Source organism: Telopea speciosissima, chromosome 3, assembly GCF_018873765.1.
Source record: "Telopea speciosissima isolate NSW1024214 ecotype Mountain lineage chromosome 3, Tspe_v1, whole genome shotgun sequence".
Classification (NCBI taxonomy): domain Eukaryota; kingdom Viridiplantae; phylum Streptophyta; class Magnoliopsida; order Proteales; family Proteaceae; genus Telopea; species Telopea speciosissima.
The window spans coordinates 2,599,724-2,624,413 of NC_057918.1; the positions used below are offsets into that span (position 1 = coordinate 2,599,724).

The 24,690-nt window shown below is 37.6% G+C and overlaps 2 protein-coding genes across 3 annotated transcripts; one reads left to right on the plus strand and one right to left on the minus strand.

Moving 5' to 3' along the window:
• Nucleotides 1–828: 828 nt before the first annotated feature.
• On the plus strand, nucleotides 829–1,841 carry LOC122653923. The gene has a single exon (XM_043847885.1). The coding sequence runs from the start codon at nucleotides 860–862 to the stop codon at nucleotides 1,739–1,741; it is 882 nt and encodes a 293-aa protein (XP_043703820.1). The 5' UTR covers nucleotides 829–859; the 3' UTR covers nucleotides 1,742–1,841.
• Nucleotides 1,842–7,370: 5,529 nt separating this feature from the next.
• Nucleotides 7,371–21,550, minus strand: LOC122656597 (sphingosine-1-phosphate lyase-like). 2 transcript variants are annotated; one of them, XM_043851191.1, is made up of 15 exons: nucleotides 21,289–21,550; nucleotides 21,052–21,097; nucleotides 19,121–19,272; nucleotides 18,736–18,795; nucleotides 17,423–17,647; nucleotides 17,195–17,336; nucleotides 16,672–16,722; nucleotides 16,449–16,540; nucleotides 14,051–14,177; nucleotides 11,846–11,861; nucleotides 10,424–10,531; nucleotides 10,209–10,263; nucleotides 9,983–10,129; nucleotides 8,588–8,666; nucleotides 7,371–7,688 (listed from the first exon to the last, which is right to left on the minus strand). In XM_043851191.1, the coding sequence occupies exons 1-15, from the start codon at nucleotides 21,501–21,503 to the stop codon at nucleotides 7,566–7,568; spliced, it is 1,638 nt and encodes a 545-aa protein (XP_043707126.1). In that variant the 5' UTR covers nucleotides 21,504–21,550; the 3' UTR covers nucleotides 7,371–7,565. The 2 variants fall into 2 exon arrangements, with proteins under 2 accessions (XP_043707126.1, XP_043707127.1); XM_043851192.1 differs by lacking the exon at nucleotides 18,736–18,795.
• Nucleotides 21,551–24,690: the final 3,140 nt, after the last annotated feature.

The following is a 24,690-nucleotide window of genomic DNA, read 5'->3' on the forward strand; positions in this document are numbered from 1 at the left end:
AAGTTTGCACTAATCCATCTAAGATATGTTTAAAGAAAAGGTGGAGGCAAAGGAAGCACTGTTTTCAAAATTAGAATCAGTTAGGTCGAATCGGCCAATTCAGATTGGAATCATCTATGATCGATCTAACTGATTCTGGGTGATTCTAGTTGATTCCGATCGATTCTCATCAATTACACTAGCACCTCTATGTTTATCTCTCCTCCTCACATGAAATGATTTCAAAATATATAATAATAATAAAGTTAGGGTTTTAGTATTACTATATACCGTATACTAAAACCGTGGGTGTTTTTAGTGTAATGCGATTAAAGATTAAATAAAGACCCATCGATCATATCATCATATGGGCTTTAGTCTGGTCCATGCAATCTGAGACCGAGCTACTTCATTGGAGCTTGGACTAGGTTAGCACTGGGCCCGGCTTGGGCCTTGAACATGGGCGAAGCCAAAATGACCCATTTTCGCACTCTTGGAAAGCTCACCCGATAGTACGGTACACGGAGACCAAAGAACCTCCAATAGTCTGGTCGGCGTGGGTCGGACGCATAAACAAACAACACTCCCCCCCTCGAAAAACCCAATTAGCGCCTCTCAAACAGTGACGTCTCTCTCTCTCTCTCTCTCTTCATATGCCGTGTTAACCAAGATAAAACCCTTCTCCTCCGACCACCTACCTTTCTTGCTTCCCCTGAGTCCCCTTCTTGACACTGCGCTTCCTCTCAAAACCTTTCACAGGACACTTGGAGTTTCTCACTCCTCTCTGCAACTTTCTTTAATGCATCCTTTAGCTTGACGGAAAAGAGAAGCAAGAGAGAGAAATAACGGAGAAAACCGCACTCGCCCACGAAGTTTAAACATGAGGAATCTCTATCCCAAAAACAAAGGTAAAGTATACCCATCGCCTTCCTCTTCTTCTTCTACAATCTCCAACTGTTCTTCTCCAAGTAGAGATGTTCTGTCTGTGTTAAAGTTACTCCCAGCAGCCATTCTTGCTCTGGCTTCTGTTCTTAGCTTGGAAGATCGGGAGGTATTGGCTTACATGATAACCAGGTCGATGAAGACGACAACCAGTCCATCTTCGATGATCGAAGAGAAGAAGAAGTACAAGAAATCTACCAACACCCATAAGTCTCCGCTATTCGACTGTGGTTGTTTCGACTGTTACAGAAGCTACTGGTTCAGGTGGGACTCGTCGCCCAATAGGGAGCTCATACACCATGTCATTGAAGCTTTCGAAGATCACCTGAACAACGGCGAGCTGTCTAAGAAGAACAACGGAAGAGGAAAGAAGAAGGATAAAATGAATCGCCGACGGGTCATTGAGAAATCCGATGCCGATAGATCGGAAAGGGAGAGATTTGTGGTATCGATGAAAGAGGCTGAGAAGCTGGAGATGAAACTCAAGCCGGAGAAGGCTGATCCACTGCCGGAAGGTGATGCATTTGCAGTCATTATGTCTGGTAAAGCTGAAGAAGAAGAAGATGAAGAGGAACAAGTACAAGAAGAAGAAGAAGAAGAAGGATGCGTGGAAGGAGAAGTCAAATGTACTAATAGGAGGGACACGGCGGAGGGGATGGAAGCGGAAGTACACGTGCCGGCAGCAAGCGGTGGCCACCACTATCAGCAGCAGCAGCAGCACCGCCACCACCACCACAAGGGATTGGCAAGAATGGTTATACCGGACGTGTTGGGATTATTGAATTCGCGTTTGTGGAGCCTTTGGAATCCGTCAATTTAAATATAATATTTCAGTTAGAATTTCCAAGGCATATTATATTTTGATATTTGGGTGAAATGGAATTCAATTCCTGAATTCCGAAAAAGAAAAGAGGAAAAGGGTTATGGTCCTTTCGGCTATGGGCTGTCATCTCATTTCGATTCTCATCTGTGGAGTATGGAGTGGAGGAACCAATGTTTTAATCTTTTCTTTCTTCTTCTTCTTCGTTATATTTTCTGGTTTATTCCCCACTAGAGATTCGATAATATAAATAATAATAATATGGTCTATTAATACTAATATAAAGGCACTGCTTCTTTTCTTTTCTTTTCTAAATGGTCAGTCTATGGTCTATTTAATTTTGTAGTTATATCTGTATTGTATAGTAAAGTATATACTCACTAGTCACTATATAGTATAGTAAAGTAGTATTTCCTTTTCTATGTCCGCCAGGAAGTCATCGTTTTGTCGATGAGCAGTCAATTTTCCGGCAGGTTCTTTTCCCAAAGCTTAGATTAGGTTAATTATTGTGGAATCTCATATGATTAAAATCAGGTTTGCTTGCTTGCTTGCTTGCTTAGGGCTTAAGCATTCGCCTTTCTTTTGAGGAAATATTTGCGGTATTGTGGCCCACTTATGACTTACCATTCTTCGACAGCTGTATATGTGAATTTTATTTATTTCTTTAACTTTTAAATTATGTGCTGTACGAATGATTGAATTAATTACCAAAGATTTTAAACTCAGGAACCGGGAGCGTTGAATCGGTCCCAAAAACCCTAGAATTGGGAGCGTCGAATCAGGAATTCAGGAACGATACAGTAGTCGATTTGATTTCGATTTCGATTTCGATTTTTGAAACATTTGCCAATGTGTATGGATGCATACGAATCTTTTAGTATTTTTTTTTTGGTAATTAATCTTTTAGTATTTTAATCAAAGTTTCTTGCAGCCCATGACGAAAGGTTTCTACGTAGTTGTTATCAACATGTGAGTATATAATTTGATTGTTTTGATTATCTAATGGAGAAAGAGGACAAATAGAACATGGTTCGGATTAGTCCTACATGTTAAATTTTTAGTGTTAGAGTTTAACGTAATCTAATTAATATCTTTCCATGTATTCTATTAAGTCTGTCCATTGCCATAGGAATTTGGGGTCTCCTGTTGCGCGCTGTTTCCTCAATTGTCATGTTGCTTAAACACAGCAAGGTGTGAAACGATCACCTTACTTTCACTTGGGGATTGCTTAGACATAGCAAGGCATGAAATGATCGCCTTACCCTCACTTGGGTCCAAATGGGGGTAAGACAGATCATTTCGTGCCTTGCTATGTCTATTCAGCCGGGCAGATGGGGGCAGTCCATAGTAGGCTGGGACACTTACATGCTTTCTTTTTTTAAAAAGAGATTCTCATTCATGCTTTTAATTCATCAGAGCTTTATTTCGATGGTGCTACTACCTACTTCTTTGTACTAGTACTATGTACACTTGCAAGAAATTCCCAACCATCAAACATAGTAGTAGTAAGTAATATCTAGTGAGCTAGGTTCACCTATCCATACGTGTTACATCTATCAGTACTTGTACTTGTAATGTGCACGTACAACTGTGATCCATAGTATAGTATAATATTTTTTCTTAAATTATGTGTGTTTTGTTCACAAAAATGGTGAATTAGGTGTATATCTTCCTAAAAGTCGGTTAATCTTTTGGGTTTAACGTGTGGTTTGTGTGTTTGTCAATATAAAAGTAAAATTGACAAAATGAGAGAGGACAACTGATATTGCAACAGTTGGTTTGAGGGTAGTACAGTTGAATACTTGAATCTAGCCCCCAAGACATTACGAGTTTGAGACATCCTGTTCCATCTAATTTAGGAATCCCTTCCCCTACTATCCCCCATAAAAAAAATGGTAAAGTAAGAAATTGTAATCTTCTTTTGATTGTCCCTTGTCTTAATTCAAAAGTTATTTACTATAAAAGTTAAAAAGAGTTTTTAAAATAATTTAAAAACAATATATTATTACACTATTATTAATAGAGTGGCTGCATACTTTTAATAAAGGCACATGAAATAACAAGATTTACCCTTGTTGAGAAAAGTTAAGTGTGTTATTCTAACTTTGGTTATAATTAAGGTTAGGAAATTTTATTCATCAATTTTGGTTACAACAGAATTTTTTTTTTTTAAATTTATATTTACAGGAATACTTGTAGTAGTGTACTTGTCGTGAAAGAACTTCTAACTTTTCTTGGTAGTCTTCGACCAAAAAAAAAAAAAAAAAAAAAACACTTTTCTTGGGTGTCCGTTTTCACCTCTCTTCTCTTTCCAACCGTCCAATATGGATATGAAACGGCAAAAGATTTTCTTTTACATGTATCCAATCAAATTTCAGAGGTGATTGGTAAGGTGAGAGCGACGTGCTGTAACAGGAGAGGATAAAAATTCAAGGTGAATGAGGATGTTGCGGCCGACCTTTAAAGTGGGTTCCAGATGAGGTGACTACCGATCACGAGGCTGAAATTGTTCATTTTTATGACATTTCACTTTCTTTTTTTGTTTTGTTTTTGTTGGTAAAATGATGTTGGGCATCATAAAAGAATACAATTATGTTTGTTATATTACTAAAAAATAAAAGGGAAAGATAACGTCACCCCGTCCCCGTGGCACAGGGGGATGGGAAATCACTGGGTGCGATGATCATTTTCATCTTTCTAGGGATGTGATGGTTATTATTACGCATGCTCTCGTGTCTAGGTACAAGGGCGGTGTGCACTGTGTGATTGGATGACATTTTTCTCCCAAAATAAAATTCTTGTTTTATATATGCAGGATTGATTATGATGAGCCTGTCACCATTTGTCCTCCTTCATACCGTCGAACGAAGGTCTTACAATTTCATACTCTATAGGGCATAAACGGTAATACAAAAATGTCTCTATCGTACAATAATAGATAGTTGACAACTGATTACAAAAAAAGAAAAAAATATTTTTTCTTTTCCTCACAATCCAAAAATAATCACATAGGCATGGTTTTAAGTATCGGAAATGGATAAGTTGGATCTCCCTACTAAAATTAGGTTGATCCATCCAATACTAGCTGCCTCTAGAAGTTAGTTAGGGATCGAAGGAACCATATCAGAATTTGTGACCATTAATCTAGAGGTAGAAATTAATGATGACATTCACTGTTCAAGGAATCTAATCCTAGCATCAAATCAGCATCGAGTAAGACTCTCTCCTTTCATTATTGAACAGTAATTTTTCATCGAAATCATCTCAAATTTTTGTCCGCTGCTATGCACTACAGTACTGTTGTATCATCGTGCGATGCAGCAACGATCATATATGCATAATGGGCTCCACTATACACACATGGCCGCTGCTGCACCGCACGATGGCACTGCAACGGATAAAGGTCCGTCAGGGATTGAATATAGAATTCATGTATCTTTCGAGGTTAATATGAATATTTTAAAAGAGAAAAGGTTCTGTAGCCCCTAGGGCAGGATAAGCTAATATCTTTACGTCTCTCTTTTCTTTTTAGCATGAAATAACCTTGCTGCCAATCATATTGAAAGATCGAAGTGGACCAAGGATAAAAATGTTAAAAAAACCAAAAACGCTTTTAGAAGAAAAACGAATCCATTACTAAATCCTTGGTTACACCTCATTGGTTCGCTCCCCTAATTCCTATGGTATCCTTTGGCGCTTTCTCAAAGAACCCTCTCTTATTTTAAAACTCTATTATACGAAAAGAAAAAAAAGGTGAAAGTTTAGTCGATTGAGGCATGAGGAATTATGTGAATTAAATGTGTGGTGACAGATTGTTTTTGTTTGCTTTGTTGTGTGAACTTTTGCTTTCCTGTGTAATGCGGGACCCTTATCGTCTATGTGAATTAAATCCCTTGATGACAAAATTTGTTTTTGTTTCTTTCTTTTGATAAACTTTTGCTGCAAAATATGAACAATAGTTGGTTCTCTGCCGTTAAAAGCATAGATCATCAACGTGAGAGAAAAATCCTTCAGGGAGAAAGGGTCAGACAGTGGACCACCGAACAGTGTAGTCTGTCCTGACTCCTGAGTGACCATGCATCTCCTCCCCTAAATTAATAAGTCTATCTAATGAAGCCTATTTTAACTACACCCGTGCACTGGATATTTTCCCCTTCCTTCTTGTTTAAGTTATTTTTTGAATAAATCTACTAGGAACTAGATTTTTTCACTTCAAAAAGTTGTTTCCAAATGAAGGAAATCAAAATTTCCTTCACCAGTAGAGAAGGAAGATTCCTCCACGAATGGAAGTGATTTTATGATTGAATTTTTTGGTTATCATTATACTCTCTCCCCTATTGATGAGGTTGAAACTACGTCCCATTTCATCATTCCATCGTTAACGGTAGCGGAATTGGCATGGTGGATGCCCATGGTGAAGAAAAACTCGATCCTCAAATAAATCTACCAGAGACATTTTATTAGGAGCAAGAAATATTAAGTTAATTGTGCTAAAAGGGTAGCGGAGTTGGCATGGGTGTAGGCCTAGATACCCTTGTTAGCCAACCAACAAAAAAAACAAAAAAAAAAAAAGTTAACTCTGCCTAATCTCAGCAACTCGGGTCGAGCATTGCTCCATAAGTAATGTACATACATATGTAGGGGGTTAGCCTGAATACGACATGAAACATACCTCATAGCCAAGGATTTAAATCATGATATCGAACACTGAATCGGTCACTGACCCCGATCCCGATACTGATTACTGGACCATCATATTGTATTTCGATATCAAAGAGTCATTTTTTGTTCCAAAAAAAAGTCATTTTTCTAACTGTATCGACCGATCCAAATCTGCTTAATATCAGTTATTGGGTCTGGCCAATATGCCGATACGATACCAAGATTTAAAACTGTGCTCCTAACTTGTACATGCACCACTAATGAACAATCATGTTCAGCTAAATACAAAATGACAAGTAAATAATATAAATATGATGAAATAAAGAGAAATTTTTTATTTTATTTTCTTGTCATTTTTGTGTCAACCTGAAAATGACTGAACCCAAAACCACCCAACCCGAATACACATTTCAAAAGTGTTCGCGTCTGGGTGCCATGATGTATCGGGTTTTTTCTAATCTCCCTCTCGTTTTATGGATTCTTCATTTGTTCACTCGAGCAAAATCCTTAAAAGTTTTATTAAATCTGCACATAAATGTTTAGAAAAGAAGTGTAAATTTCCTTGCCTTGTTGGCTCATTAGCCAACGATGGGGGTTTCCTAGTCAAATGGCGGTTTATATGGTGGGATTCTTAGCTGATTCTGAGATTTAGTAGTTCTCATTCTGAAGTGGGTTTAGAGTCTTGTGATCTGTTTTTATAAATCTTTACCAAGGCAACAGAAGGGTCTGGTAGAGGTGTCACCCTTGGCTTGGTGGTAAGGTTTCCAAATTCCAACCATTGCCAGCAGTTAGCAGAGACTTAGTATTCAATTCCACTTCATGTGGGGGGTTGCATTTTTGAGGGGTGGTGTTATGGGGTGGGTGAATTGTCATTGTATCCAAAAACCGAAAAAGGACTGCAGAAGATACAAAGTATCAATTGCACCCTATAGCCTCACACACACACACACACACATATCTTTGTATAGGAACTCAACCGAGCTTCTCTCATAAAACCCAATGATTCTTATTATAAACAATAAATATTGAGCTTTACAACATTGTAATCTATTTCTAAAAATAATATATCAAATGGCACTGACAACAATATTAAATTGACAGATTTTGAACAGTTACAAATGAGGAATTGGAAAGCCAAGTGTAGCCACAGAGGTTGCTGATGCTAACAAGAGCTGTCCATGAAATCCAACAATAACTCTTCAACCATACCTCTATCAGGCATGCTACCTGCAGCACCATAGATGGGAGCAAGCCCTCCCTTAATTGGACCAGGATTTTCTTTTACCTGAAAAAAAGTGAAGCGAAGCAGCAGATCACCTTTTTTAGTCCAAACACCAGATATACATGGTTCTTAACACTACACATAAAGGTGGGTAACATCCCCATCTATTCCAGTCACAAGTTCATTAAGCACATCAAACCAGAGCAGACAATACGCCAAAAGAAAAAGAATTATGTCACCACCTAAGCAGTAATCTGAAAAGCAGTAAAGCTTATGCCAATAGTCAGGGGGGGTTAAGAGACATCTCAAACCCTAAGCTTAAAAGCTCACACCTACGAAATTCAAGGAATACATGTTGCATGCCATGGAAGTTGAGGTCATGTTCCACATACATTAGTCCAGACTAATGCCAGCATCAGCTTAAGATTTTATTCCCATTTTAAAGTTCTACAATTAATTAGGATAGTGCTTATGTCGATATGAATTTTCTCTTAAACACCTTTTTTAGAATAGAATAACGTATTTGAAGTAATATGTAGCTTAATTTCTTTCAATTAGTATTAAATAGTTCTATTATATTACTTATTTTGTTTTATTTATATATTAAGTATTGTTAAGAGAAATTTGATTCATTGATTCCTTGTACGGCATATATGTCGCACTTCAAGGCTCATGCCTCATGTTTTAGCCAAGTGGATACCTTGTACCATGCCTTTTTGAAAGACATGGATCCTCACCATCAGATCAAAAATTCAGTTGATGGCTTGTGATTTCTGCAGCAATCCACACAATAAATAAAATATTCAGATACCAGCGTCTTCTGATTCAAACTATTTCTGGACAAAGTCCCATTCAAGTGGCGCATCTTTTAACACTCAAATCAGAACAGATGGCACACAACACCATTACAACTTGTGATCAGCACTTTCACTTTGGATCAGTTGCAAAATAAATTGACTTACAGTTTGTACGGATTCTTGCAAAGCTCTGAGGAAGTCTTCCACAACAGGTACATGTTGAAGGGTCACGCAGATGTGAATGCTGGATAATTGCACATGGAAGAGAACTATAATTTTCTTGGCAAGTGAAACTATCAATATGATCAAAAAACCAAAAGTTCCACATACAATACAAGCGTCTACAAATAATTCTTACTCCTATAACCAGAAAGGAGAAAAAAACTGTATGGTCATCAATTCAGACTACATGTTGAATTGGTTAACCAAAAAAACTGCTCATTGGCTGCACCTCAGCCCGGATATCTTCCAACAACCTTCCCATTTCTGCCATGTGATCTGATTATTTGGCCATTTTGACAATTAGATATATGGGGACTACCTTGGATAGGCTCCCACATCAAACTTGGTGGCCCATCTCAACCATTTGACCCATCATGTAAGGAACTTTTTCCCATGTTTTTCCAACAGTTCACAACCCACAAACAGAGTTGACTAGTTCAAAGAATTCACAGAGAATTACTTAGGACATGATAATATGTCCCTAGTAGATTTGTTGATGGCAAAGTTTTGGTGGATGAAACAAAGGCAAGGATAAATGATAAGTTAGATTATGAGTAGGGTGGATGAAGTGGTGATTTTAGAATATTGTATGATCAACACATCCCATTAAACTTGAGAAAATTTATAGGGCAGCTATAGGACCAATAATGACGCATGGAGCCAAAATGTTGCATGGTAAAGAAACAACACTTAAAACAAAAATAGTGTAGCTGAGGTGAGGATGTTGAGACGGATGAGTGGTAAAACTAGAAAGATAAAATAAGAAATGAACACATTAGAGGTAATTTAGGAGTAGCTTTGATACACGATAAGTTGAGAGAGAATCATTTGAGGTGGCATGGACATATATGCAAAGAAGACTTCACAATGACTTAAAATGACTCAAACTAGAGTAGCTAAAAGAGGAGTGATATGATTTAAATTGGAGGAGGTTAAATAACAAAGGGCAGGACCTAAAATGACTTTGGGAGAAGTGGTGAGAAAATAAATGCATGGATTAAGAGTGGCATCAAGTATGGCTTTGAGTAGGGTTGAATACAAAACGAGATCGATGTGGCTGATCCCATTTAGTTGGAGCAAGGCTTAGTTGAGTTGAGTTGTATGGTAATGTCATGTTGGAATGAAACTCAACCCATGATTAGATGATGACATAGACAAGCATGACAAAAAAGTTTGGACGTCAACACATACCTAAACATGGCAGAAAAGCATAGGCCTCCAGAACGTTTCCAGCTGAGGCACAGCCAGATCAACTAAGCCAGCCAAAGTAGGTCACTGCGTTATAACTGCTCTTGCAGTGTATAAACACTATGGTCTCGAATCTCAAAAAATGTATACCTGTTAGGCTTCTGCAATGCATTCAAGTGCCAACCTCTGGAGGACATTATGTCGTTGACCTCAAATATGTTTACACAATTTGACCCAAACGCTACAACAGTCATATCTGGCTTTCCAACAATAAATAGCTCAGGAATCTCCTTTATTCTGCAAACAAGCAAAAGGTGATTTTGAATAGTGGAAAATTGGAACACCACTGACTGTTTCAAGAGGAAACATGTCTTACCCTTTCTGTATTCTCTTTGATACTTCCATGATCTCTCTCGTGCTCTTCATATATCCTAAAAAATGTAAAAAGATCAGATTACACATCATCCGTGACAGTTGATGAAAATGGGGAAACCAGCAATAAGGATGCCTGAACACAAGGCAATTGAATAATAAAAGGCAACAAGTAAAAACTTTTCTAAGAGGCACACAAGGATATTTGCATTTATTCACCTTCTTGCCCTAGAGACATCATAGCTGCCCAAGCACCTGCAATCAATCCCCCAGGCCTGCTTCCAGCAATGGTTGGAGAAACATAAAGCCCTCCAGACCATTCAGTTACTGTTGCACATAGAATGGAAGAGGACTCTTAAGTGAATAGAGAATCAAGAAAATTGCACAATACCTTCCTGATCAGAGGTTCCAAAACAAATTTAAAAGCAAGATAAGGGATCAAGTTCAGAACCAATATAACATAAGTTTCTGGTCACACCCAAATAACAAACAAAAAAAGGGAAGAGACACACGCACTCTGGTCACATGTGTTAACAATCCAGTTCATATCAAGGTATGCCCATCTCCCATGTACCATAACAAGAGAGAACCTCACATGAAAGAGATGAATCACAACCATATGGGTTCTGAGAAGCAATGCCAGAGGTGGCATCATTCCCGCTACAGAAAGCTACCTACAGGTTATATGTTTGGAGAGTCATCAGAACTGTTCATCAATGCCATTTCAGCTTCATAATCCCACACCATGGAGCGCACTCAATCAGTAACTGAGGCTATTTGTAATATAGCTTCCGGAGAACTTCAGAAGTTCAAAGTCCAGCATGGGTTCCCAGAAGCAAATCAAGTTGCGACTGCCTTTAAACTAGGTCTAAACACACATCAATTTAACTGTTGGAGGAAAGTGATCCCTTCAGAGGTACTTCGCCTTTTTATGGTTGAACATAGTCACTATCTTCTGTTTCTTCATCCTTTTGGGCCTCTCTAGCTTGAGACTGAAAGGACGGGTAAGAAAAAGAGATGTAGATCAAACACAGATTCACTTGTGAATGAAGATTGTCAAGCCAGCTGCTGAGCTGCATGACTCGGGTAGGTCAAACATAACACAGGCAGGTGAAGACCTTCTGCACTCTCCAAGTATTCAGAATTCTTGGTCATTTATTTGAGGGCTTCTGCTCATTCTCAAGCACGAGTGCATAGTGCTGGATAAGGATGCCAAGGAGATTGTCAACCATTTAAAAGCCTGACAGTGGCCATATTTCCCCATCTAATAACCAATCCCTTATTTCTAATTTTTTAATTCTGTAACATGTAATATGCCCCAAGATCAACTAATTGAAGTGACCCACATTTTAGCATATCATTGGACCAACAAAGAAGGATATCAGGTGGGCAGATCATTCTATCCCAAATTGGCTTCATTTGGCATTGGACCAGAATCTTGCAGTCCAAGAGTTTAGGTTAATATTCCACAGGAGGTGCAGGTAGATAATTAACTGAACTACTATGATGAATTACCAAAATATTACTCAGGCAAAAGAAAAAGACCAAAAGTAGACAAGGGAAACAGTAATACAAAAGCATTGGGCTAACACTTATACATAACCAGAATATTGGGTAAAAGGATTAAGATAGAGAGCTTACTAGCAACAAATTGGTGCTGTTGAAGAAGTGGAGCATAGAAACAACAAATAAGTTCCATGTCACATGAAAAAGGAAAGGATAAGTATCCCATGCAAATTCATGACAAGAAAATATAAGGTAGAAACTTGGAAGGCCAATGCATAAGGAAAGTTAATAACATAGGAAGCACATAAATAAAAATTTGACAGCCTCAGTATACTCCATATTATGACATTATGCAGCTTGTTCCATGTTGCTTATTTATCGTATGTAGAAGGCAGACACTATGACAAAACAAACTGGTAGCATACATTATTACCTCACCATATCCATAACTGATTAAGGTTCAGAAACTCAAAATTTATAATAAGATCCACTGACAACTTCCAGATAATTGTGATACTTTAAAATGGCCAAGTTACACATCCCTTGATGAGTCAATTATTGTCCAGTTGAAACTTATATACCACCATAAAATGTCATAAAGAGTTAACATTTCAGCAACATTTTAATGTACTAAATTACAAATCGAAGACAAAATACATACACCAAATAGATGCAGAAAGGTAACAGACCAACATTATGTAATTCAAGAAAAATAAGATAATAGCATTTACCATAGAATTTAATTTTAGTAATTTTTTTTGGTTTTAAATAACTTCAAATAAAATTCTTATATAAAGATTGTACATCCTGCTGTTTTGGAGTAAGTTAGCACTGTCTCCCTATACTTTAAACTGACACTACCCTAAATCTCCATACTTGGATTAGGCCTTGGGATTCTCAATTTCTCATTCAGCAACTCAGCCATATGGTCACTCCTACAGTGTCATCCTCAATACCTTCAGCTGGAGGTGGTTCCACAGTTTGCTGATCGCCACACACCCCCAAGTTCAGCACTGTTCGGGGGGACGCTGGCAGTCAGCTTGTGATTGGTTCCACCATTTCTGCAGCCCATCACAAGAGAGTGGCTGCCTTCCATTTTGCCCTCACCCCTATCTTCCCAGCACCCACATTCATTACTGCTAGAGCCACAGCTCCAACCCTCTTTGCCATGTCTGCCACAATCATCACTGCTTCCAAGAGAATTCTGGCTCTTGTGAAGGTTATGTCCAGTCTCCTTTTCTTTTTCTTCTATTTGCAGGGTTCAAAGAGAGATAAGGCTTCCATACTCCAATCCAAGTATGGCTTGTGCAGATATAATGGAAACTGAAAAGTTCACTATAGGAAGCTCTCAGTCTGTACCCCACAGGAGTATGGCTTCTAACCATGCGGGGTTCTGAGCAGGAAAGTAAGAACAAAGAACCAGTAATGTTGGAGAAATTCAAGAAAGTTGGTGCCTTCTTCTAAGTGTGTCTACACTTGCATCTTGTGCAAGAGAGGGAGGGGGGTGGGGGAGACCTTCTTCCTAATCCTCATCTTTTGCTTGACAAGGAACAAAGGACCATTTGACCTATTTGCCTCATCCATTGAAAGTCAAGAAGGGAGAGATCGAAGGTACTTTCTGATATTCGTGTCAAGTAAAAATAATCAGAACTCACTATTGAGTAGTCCTAGTACATGGCTAAGCCATCTCATATACCAGAAATCAGTATGATCTAATGATCAAAATCATGCATTTTTATCGGATTCCGATTGAATATCAAGATTTAGATGACCACCAATTATCCACTCATGATGTTTCTGGTTCTGGCAAACTCTTGGGCAGGAAACAATCAGAGGTGAATCCTATTTTTCATACACATGATACATGCCCTATAGATGGTGCTGCCAACGTATTGCGCCTAAAATTAATCCCTTACAATATATAATGTGACATCTTCATTTATCCCTTTTGCCTTCTCCAAGGAAACCCTTTTCCAAATGAAAATATCCTCCTGCCAAATTCCAGAAGATGCAATGACCTCCCCCCAACCCCAAAATAATGGGGAAAAAATAAAACTTTTCAAATTTTTACACACCCATTATGTATCAACTGTATAGAGCCAAATCTCTATCCAATAAATTTGATATGCTCCCCCCTTGATATCAATTCACAGGGCAAAAGAAACCAAATCAAATAATTTGTATGCAAAGGCAACAACCATACCATTTTGCCACTGTACACCAACCCAAAAATATATAATAATAATAATTATTATTATTATTATTATAAGAGTGAGACGCCACACAATTGCAATCACTTCAATTCAACAAGGAATCCTTTTCAACAAATCAAGAATTCACCTTTCTAATTTCATGGTTCCTGTATAGGACAACACTTGTTCCTTTGGGAGCCAAACCATACTTATGCACATCCACAGATATCGATGTTACTCCTTCAACAGAAAAATCAAAATGTGGAATTGGGTACCTGGAATTAAAGGTAGGGAAGCATGTGCATGAACAAAAAAAAGAAAAAAATAAAGAGGTTAGAAATGCTGGTGGGGGCCAACAAAAATTGAGAAATAAATTAAAAATAACCAAAAGAGTAATGAATCAGTGAACTCTAAAAATTTAGTGTCAAACAGGCTACACGTTCATTCAATGATTGAAAAGTTCGAAGAGAATAGGACTTCAAAATACTTTATCGCAGAACTATACCTTCTCTTCCATGGCATAAAACTGGATGAAACATACATTAGTTAGCTTCTTTTTTTGGCTCTATAAATTATTTGGTCCTTGCTTCGATAAAATCTTGATTTTTCAGAAAAAAAAAAGCACAGCATATATTCAGGTTTGATTTCCTTTCAAGAAGTAATAATATGGCTAAAAATATTGTAGACAGATATATTAAGCAAAAGGGTTCCAACTACAACACATCTACGTACCATTTCCATCACGCCAGCTATTTTTATTCTATGTGGACCGACAATCTGGAATTTGGTCGCTAGGTAGATTAGGGATTCCCTGGATACACATTTCAAAATTAGTGGTCCATCTCAACTGTATTACCCACCATGAATGAAAATCCACCCCCATTGTTTTTTCAACCCATCCTTGTTCGTCAAACAGTCCCAAAGATAATCTGACTTTTTAAAATAATTATCTGAGCATTATAACAACTGTAAAAGTCAGCTTGGTGTGAAATTTATCCGGTTGCAAGCATTTTGATCGGATTGGGTAACTCAGGATCAATGGAACCTCATACTCAAACAGGATCAGCCAAACTCATAAAGTCAATTGGGGATTGAATCAGGATCAGAAGAGTTCATAGACATGCTGCCCATGCTATCTCATCCACTTTCAAATTCTTGTAAAAGTTAGTAATTCTACTTTCTAACAAAGTCGTGAGTTCCGCAGCTCTGGGAGAGAATTCCATAATTCACAAATTGGATATTTTCAAGGGCTTTACTAATTAACTAAGAAAGTGAATCCATTAACCAATCTCTCAACATTTTATCGAGACGGAGTCAACTGAACACAAACTATGCCACCTGGCACGAGGCAACATGCTCGACTTGAAGAATAGGAAAGACTTGGTATATAATCTAGTCATGTGTTGATATTTATTTCAATCTAACTTTGCCACATGTTGGATGTTGAATTTGTTTGAAAAATACAATTCTAATTGAAGAACAGGTACAAAAAGGGCCCATATATGGTGGTAAATATGGTAGAGTTAGGCCACTAACTTTGACACTGCGTATATAGGAATTACCATCTATCCAACAGTCAGAATGACCTAGGTGGGTAGCACAAAACTATCCTATATATTAAACCATGATAGCCTGCAAAGATCATCCATATTTTTAATCAGCTTTTATTCACGCTACCTACTCCTTTTGCAAAAAGGCTTTGGGGATACGATCAACCTCGAGAAAGAGTCTACTTCAAGGCTGCCGAGAGGACTAAGCTAAACAACCCATGGAATGGGCCTCCTCAATTATTGAATTAGGTTCCTTCCTTAAACAAATGACGAAAAATATGACATGAATATTGATGATGCATTAAGTATGCTTTCAGAAGAAATTTCTCAATATTATTGATAGTAGTCACCAGTCAGACCATTAAGAGCAGCTAAGGCTGGTATAAAAAAAAAACAAGTGAGAGAGGGCTTTAGACCAAACATAAAAGCTCTTGTTTAAGTAATTCAACCAAAAATATCCTCTTACAATGAAAAGCCACGGCACTGAAGCATGCTTCAATAAACAGACAAATCCTAAGCACTTGATTCTCCTACAGGGTTTGGGAGTGATTTATACAACAACTAAATCTCATTATTTTCTGTATGAACGTACAGTGATATGTCTTATTAATTTGAAATCAAATGACCCTATCAACTACCATTACCAAATAATTCAAGCATTAATGAACCGACCAGGTGGGGAAAAAAGTTACAGGTGCATCGTGTTTCAAACAATAATAATCTCTGTAATAACAATATAATGGGGAAAGTACTTACAGAGCATGAAAGCCTTTTGGCTGTATAATATTATGCACAATGACAATGATAACAGACAACTTGAAAAAATGTGAGAAGCAAAAAAGTGCATCCTTAACAGACGAATTTATGCTCCACAATAAACTTGAACAAGCAAGAATCACAAACAACCATCATAACAACAGCAAGCTTTACATGGCTACACTAGCGGAGCCAACATGAGGGGTTGAAAAGACAAGGAGTAAGTCCGAAGGAGCATACCCCAGCTTACGAGCAAAAGGCAATACAAAGCCTCCAAGGCACAGATCAACATGGAAACAGATTCCAAAACTTGACGCCAATTTACCAAGTTCCTGCACGATAAGTAGGTAAGCAGAAAAGGACATCAAATCTACAGATAATTGGGGGAAAATAAAAAAATTCAGCATTGATGAACCGCATAGCAAATTTTATGAAATACTACGGCATGTCAAAACTCACATACTTCGATGGGATCAATGATGCCATGTGGATACCCAGGTGCAGATCCAACTATCTGAGAATACAGGAATTCAAGTTATTTAATGCAAACTTATGTAAAAAGAAAAGCAAATCTTAACGATGACAGTGCGATAATAACCATGATTGGTGAAAGAAATTGGTAAAATTCATATTACATCACCAATTCAACCCAAAGCAATGGCCATCCACCATAGCACCTAGGCAATGCCTAGGCAGGTCTGAGGTGTCAAGGCAAGTGTCATATTTTCCAAGTATATGTCTTCTTATATATGTGAATGTATAGTATTGCGTTATAAATGCTTAAGATTTATAACATGTGGAGGACCGAAGACTGGTTTTCAGGTCTGGCCCCCTCAACACACAAGGCAACTGGTTGCCTTGGATTTTGAGGCCTGCTAGTTGCCTAGGCGACAACTTGAGAACAGTGGCAACATTTGAATCTTCCTCCCTTCACCAGAACTATAATTCAGGTCAAAAATTTCCAATAACGACAAAGCAGTCCATACCAAAACTGTGTTCTTGTTAATATATTGTTTAATCGCTTTGACATCTGCCTGAAACTCTTTATTGACAGGGACACGCCACAGCTTAATATTGAAATATTGTGCAGCCTTGTCGTATGCTGAGTGTGCAGAATCAGGTATTATCCTACATTAGGAAGAATCAGAGTAAGTACAAAACATTTCCAGAATAAGAATGGTTTCACACTATATAGAAATAAAAAAAAAACCCACATTTCAGGTCTCGTGATTCCCTTCTTTGTTTTCATGTAGTCACGTGAGGATTTTACAGCTAATAATATACTTTCAGTCCCTCCAGATGTCATGTTGCCACAAATCTGTCCTCCAGAAGTCTTCTCCTTGCTGCCAAGTAGTGCAGCTGTCATTGCAACCACTTCACCTTCAAAGTGTACAACACTTTGGAATACATCCATATGCAATGGATTGGTATGGGAGAACCTGAAATATTTGTATCTTTAGCATTGAGAGTTTGAGACCAATAAAGAGGACAAATGCTTCTCACTATACAAATCATAGATTTCAGTTTCAGATCATAATATGAAGCCATTCCTAAACACTAAAATTTGAACTCTTAAGAATATAATACTATTGCCCAAGTAACCACAAAAAACAAACCACGTGCAAGAGTTTACATAATATCCACCAGATCAATTTTTTTATTGAAGCATATATGTACATACACTGATCCACAATATTTCTGTTATTTTCAAACAATAACCTAAGTGAGTTGAAAACAATATAGTTGTATTCCAATACAAATAGTGGGGCAACAATAAATAGATCAAGTGTTCTCGTTTCTGTGCAGATCTCTCTCTCTCTCTCTCAACTTCCCAAACCCAAAAGGGGGGGAGGGGGAATGAAAGAAGTGTCACTGCATCAACATAAGTACATAGCCAAAGAATGACCTGATCCCTGTTTGAACTTCAAAAAAGTATTAAAAAGTTTACCTAAATTAGTCTAACAATAACAAAGAAAATAGAGAACCCATTTGAATAACCAAACAAAGAACAATCAAGGCCAAGGGCTCCTGAAACCTCTACTGGAGCTCCCCATGAGATCCACAAGCCAAGTGGTACCAACCCCCCCCCCCTCCCCACTTTTTAGTCTTATCCTGCATCACTCATCATACTAGAGAAAAACAAACCAGAACACAACAGCAACATCAAGGGCTTGGACCAGATCACTATGACACCAGACATTGAGATCATACAGACTAGAGGGAGTTCTGCAGCAAATATTCATTTTTCTTTTTGTACTCTTCACCCATACTGCCATTTGGGCTATGGAAACATCAATCCCAGTACCACAAAAACCCAAATGCATGCAGAGATTAGAGATTGACTACAACTCTATTCAAAACACACATATCAACAAGATCCTTCACCACACAATCCCTAGAATTATGTAGACTCTTCTATTTGTTGACCAGAACAAGTTTTAAGCAACGGACTTCAAAAATTCTAAGTGCAATAGGAACTTCAGAATGTATATAATATGAACAATTAATAATACCATCTCCCACTAACATTGAATATGCCTCATTTATCAATGAAAAGTGCGTCTCAGATTCATTTCCGCCAATGTATCTGCACCACAAGAAAAAAATATAAGCACAATCTAAAGGGTTAGTCTTAATACATAAAAAAGGGTGTTGTTAGATGTTTCAGATGCTATGTGGATACAACTCAACTCAACTCATTTAAGCCTTATCTCAATTACATGGATTCTCTTTCGCCAATCAACTCTATTCTAAGTCAAACTTGCTACCAGTCCTAAGATATGCATGTCTTCCTCACCACTTCTACTAGAGTCATTTTAGGTCTGCCCTGGCTCTTCTAGCTCCCTCAACGAGTGTTATGTGCATATATCCACCAAAAAAAAATAAAGGAGAGGAAGAAGAAGAAGACATACACTGTACCAGAGCATTTGCCTTGCCAAGCCACGTCAGACACTTTTTCATGTTTCATCTTCTGTATGACTCCTGTTCCAAGTCCAGCCGCAGGCAGCTCTGTCAGCCAGCTCTCTCTTTTAGATGTACCACTAGATTGTAACTTCTCCACAACCTGAACAAACAAAAGAAAAAAAAAATTAAAATAAAAGGTTCCAAGCATATTGAAAAATGAACCAAAGGAAATGCAGAACTAAATGAAGTGCCATGAACCTAGTTCTCATGTTTCAAAATTACACTAAAATTATCAATATCTAAACACGATGACATGAGAGAGAGATCAACAAGCCAGAATTCAGTAAACAAAGACAAGGTCAATTTTATCAAGCACAGACCTTCTGGACCTTTTATTTGGATGCAATGGACCATTGAGGAAGTCAGGATAGTTAACATGCTTGGTCTTGAGAGAGGAGAGAATTGTAGCATAATGACTGGGTATTCAATAAACCTCACTGGGCAAATCAACAATTTCCCACTATAAAAGAGGAAGATGTGCAAGATAATTGGCTGGATCATGATACACATTGAGAGGGCATTACCACCTTTTGCCAAATAAAACATAATAACCCAGACATACCATCTCTATGAAGACATTAGGACACAAAACACTGTCTCCACAACTAAGAAATAGATATTACTACCTATAATTAAAAAAAAAAAATTGACAAAGAGAACTCTCCACCATGGGCAACACTTTCAAACTTGAGGCACCAAATTTCTCTCATATGAGCAGTCGTTCCTCTCTAGGCCCAACTTCGGATAAGTTCAGCTCAATGAAGGCTGCATAGATGTATGCATACAGCATGCTAGGTACAGGTGAGACCTGGTGACCGGAACTCTTATTAAAATGTAGAATTCATATATACCAGTAATGCCATTGCATCCCCTTAGAATAAAGATTAGCAATAGTTTGCTTAGTTGTGGTTTAGACGTCTGGGTCTCAACACTCAATGACAGGCTTAACCTCACATTAGAACTTTACAAAGGAATGGATGTCATTGGTTCAACATGATGGGTACCATCTTTGAGGATGCAATGACACTATGATAGACCATTGCAATCGGGGACCTCTGATCATCTAGTAAGGAGTTTGAATATGAGTCAGGTCCGCCACAGGAAAAGAAGAATCAGGTGACGGCTGGGACATTTGAAGTTAGTGCTATACAATTTAAGTGTTAGTTTGAATAAAATGCTTACTTATCATGTCAAAACCAGAAAAAGAACTTTTAGAGTTAAAATCAAGTGGAAACGTAACCACAGTGCACCCTTTGGTTTTCCATAGTTTATTGTTACCTTCCAAAATATACAGGAAGAGTACTATATTAATTGTAGAATCATCAGATTTGGCTGTACTTTGGTCTAAGAGATTTTCAGGGTGGAACAATCAATTAGATTCTGATGATTGATGAATTTCGGCATCATATGTACATTGGATGTGTGCTATACACATCAATCAGTGAATGTTGCCATCAATATGCGCTGCTGAAGCCCAGTAAAGAATCAATCCCAAACCAAAAAAAAACAGTGGATGAGGTCTCTTTAAAGGTGCATATGTCATCAACCAATCAGAGAGGCTAGTATTAAAGAAAACGGAACTTGCAAGAACAGTTTCCTGCCACAAGTAGACCAATGGGCACCATATTCCAGCATTCCCCAGGAAAATTAATTTCAAACAACCACCGCGTGAAACACACTTGAGCTTTCTCTTTTCTAACAAAAAGTCGTCTTTCCCTGACTTTGTCTTGTTTGATGACGGACTGATTTATTTTTATCAGTTGAAGTAATCACTTATTATAGTATTATTTCTGTCGTTTTGGGGGTTATTAATTTTAACAGTAATTGCAACCAACCAAGAAACGACAAATATAAATAAAGATGCAAATAAACAACTAACCTTCCGTTTCTCGGCTTCGATGTACTTATTCACGCCAGGAACCAACCTGTGTTTCATTCGAAACATAATTTTCCAAAGAAGAAAGATATGAACATGAGCATAGATACTGCGTCAAACTAGAATGACTACTTGGAAAGCAGAACAGAAATGAAGGATGTATTGAATTAAGACTACTTGGAAAGCAAAAATAGAAATGAAGGATGCTCTGGAGCCCTTGAAATAATATGAATATCTTACTTGATGGCATTCATAAAAAGCCCTACAATAGCAGCTTTTAGTCCTTTTTCTTGAACAAAGAGGAGAACTGACTGAAGAATCCATGCAACGAAAATAGCCAGCGGAGGAGTGATTAACAGAGACAGAGGTTCAGACTGAGATAGGAATGAATTCGCTGAAGCTCTGAATCGATTCAGCGAAGAATGCAGCTGCGAATAAGAAGACGAAAAATCCATTGAACAGAGGGAGCGATAGCAGAGCAGAAAACCTGTATCGGATGTGTGAGAAGGAACTGGGAATACAGGGGAAAGTGTCACAGCTTTAATTAAACTGTTTTCGCGTATAAAATACGTTTTCTCCAACTCTTGATGGTTTAGAGTTGGAGAATGCTACGGACACGCGCCTTAAAAGAGCGTGCTATTCAACATGGGATCTTGTCCTGCAACGTGCCATATAAAGTGGGACCATCGGTGATCAGTCCATCTCCCACTTCAACGGAGAGATCATGTCCGTTGGCTGGGCGCTCTACTTTAAGGCGCGTGCATTTATCGTTGTCGTTGCGCCTTTTTCACGCATTCTTCACTTGCGTGAAGAGTAATGTTTCTTTTGCGGGATTTTATCGGTGCCGTTGCGTCTTCGCTTCTCTTACGTGAAAGGTGCAATGTTTCCTTTATTGCGGATTGGGATGTCAACGATGGTTAAATGGGATTGGAACGCCGAATACCAAGTTTTTGTGTGTACAGGAGGCAGGCCGGCAGGGTTCGTGGTCAACCGGTTGGGTTCGGTTAGTTTGACTGGGCTTAATCGGTTCTCACCAATTAAATGTCTCACATCGTTATTCATTGTTTAGCTAATTCGGCCTCATAGACTAGATCATGGACATGCTCTTGTTTTGATCAGTTGATTATCGGTCCATAATCGGGTTCATTGTTATGTGGCGCATAATCCTTCATTCGGAAATGTATTGCTGATCTAAATATCTTCAGTGTTGATTTCCCTACAACTGGTTCTTTACTGAGCATGTTCTGTTACCCTCGGTTATGCCTGCTCTACCATCTATGGATCATCCCATTTTAATTCTAATGACTATTTTAAACTTTTCTGTGCTGAATCTGGAATCTGGATGGGCAGTTGCTACTATTTCAAAATAACTTGGTGTGGGCACATATCGATTTTGGTAGTACGGGAAGCAAAGATGAATCACAAATCAAGACACTTCAACAAGGATTATGAGTTTTGTGTTCAGGATGCTTTAAATTACTTACGAGTTCATTCTCAATAAATCATTTTATTATAAATTAAAAAAAAAAAGATTACAAGAGATGTTGCAGATTGGATATTCGGCACTAGTGGTTTGGATTGATTCCCTAGAGGTGGTTCGATGATTCCTGTGAAGATCATGCGTGTTGACTATGGGTTTTGGTTTCTTGCACTCCCCATTCCCCTCCAAGAAAAAATTGAAACATAATTTTAACTTCTTGACCAGTTGTAGGTTATCAATAAAGGCTGATGGGTACTAAAACCTTTTTATATGTTCTTTAGGAAGGTTAAGAACCATAGAATAAAGAGGTTGTATATTGATTAGGTCTTTATTAGTAAAAAAATTATATTGGTAAACATTTGTTCCTTAATTTAATGAAGGGAGAGAGAACACTACTTGGTCTTGTAGCCCTTGTGCCATCGTGGGGGGCAAATGTAATCGTGTGTTAGGCATCCAACATGGGTTGGGGTGGTTATTTTGCTACCTATTGTGTCTGTTTGTAGGGGGCGCGATCAAATAGCGATCTTTTTTCCCTTTAATGAATTAGAAATTTTAAAAATTTTAAAGGAAAATTTTTATTGTCACTAAAGTGGTGAACTAAATAGTTATAACCTTACTCTTTTGCCCTTTTAAGATAACACATCTTTTTTTCTAACGAAGATCAATCTTGTCATTTTACATAAAAACTATATTAAATATTGTATCAAATAACTTTTATTTTTTTTGCAAACCTTTTTTACCCCTCTATTAAATAACTTTTGAAAATAAAACAAAAGGCAATTAAAAGAAGATTGCAACTTCTTAATTCATCATTTTTTGTGACAAGAAGTTGCTCCAAAATTTAAATATCAAACTCTATTTTGAAGTACCAACCCAATTTACAACTAGTGATAAATGTGGTTTAAACTTTAAACGTTAGCTCTAAATTCAAAATTTGGTTTTAACGGTCAAAATAGAATTCTTTGGTTGGCGCTTGTTTTGTTGGAAACTTGGAATGCCTTTTCTCAATTTAATTATTTTCAATTGATTCTTATCCCAAAAAAAAATTATTTTCAATAGATGTGTATTTTCCCTTTTCAATTGTTGTTCTCAAAAGGTGTAACTTTTGAAATTTTATTGTTAGGTTGTCTTGAGGAGGCGTCACTCCTTTATTTATAGGAGTGGTCCTCTTATTTTTAAAAATGATTTTTTATTTTTGCTCTCAAGGATTCACGTAACATCTTTTGCTCCAAATACTCTTTCGCTCTTTCTCTCTCGTTTAACTTTTTTGTAAGTTTTATTAAGTATTGAACACTACTTTGTCTACCAACGTAGCCTTCAAATCAAGTCCAAAATTTTTGAGTAGGTTTGTAAAGGTTGTTGTATCTTGGGAGGTTTGCACCTATAGAGGGAAAATTCAATCTTAAGGAGAGTGATCTATTGGCACGCCTTAGTTTTGTTGCTTTTACCGTTGATATACGTGAGTGATTATGATCCAAAGACGGACTCTTCAAATGTGACGTTGTTTGGAGAATTATTTGCCATAAAATAAGTATTATTTTATTAATATAGTGGTGTTTATTTTCTATAATAAATAACAATTTATTCCATTTGATTTGAAATCATTTTTTTCATAATCTTCGCCTTTCCAATTGAAGAAAGCCCCCCTCCCCTCCTCCCACACACCCGAATGACAGGGGTGGGCATCTAACCCTTATACCTTACATTGTCCTAGCCCAACCTTTGGCCGAACCTTAACTGTAGGAAAAGGAAAATAGAAGAAAATAAACAAAGGAAACTAAAAGAAACCAATTTTGCTCTCTTTTTCCGTATGTTTCAATCTAAATTTGAGCCACTTCACTGCCTTGTTTTGGTTTGAAATTTGACCACTGATATAGATGTGTGGTCCTCTATAACATAGACTAATCCATGTACTGTCAGCCGACATAACCCATATATTATCAAGGGGCAAATAGCATTATTATGCTTCATAATGATGCCTAGAAGAACCCTTATTTTTTATTTTTACTTCTTTATTCTAAAAAAGCAGAGGGGTATGTTCCATACCCCTATATTTGTGGGATTTATGATGCTAAAGGATCCCACGAACTATGCGTTAGTTTGTGAACGATTTGCTTCACATATATTTTGTGAGTCTAGCAAAATCCTTCCCTTAAAGTTGT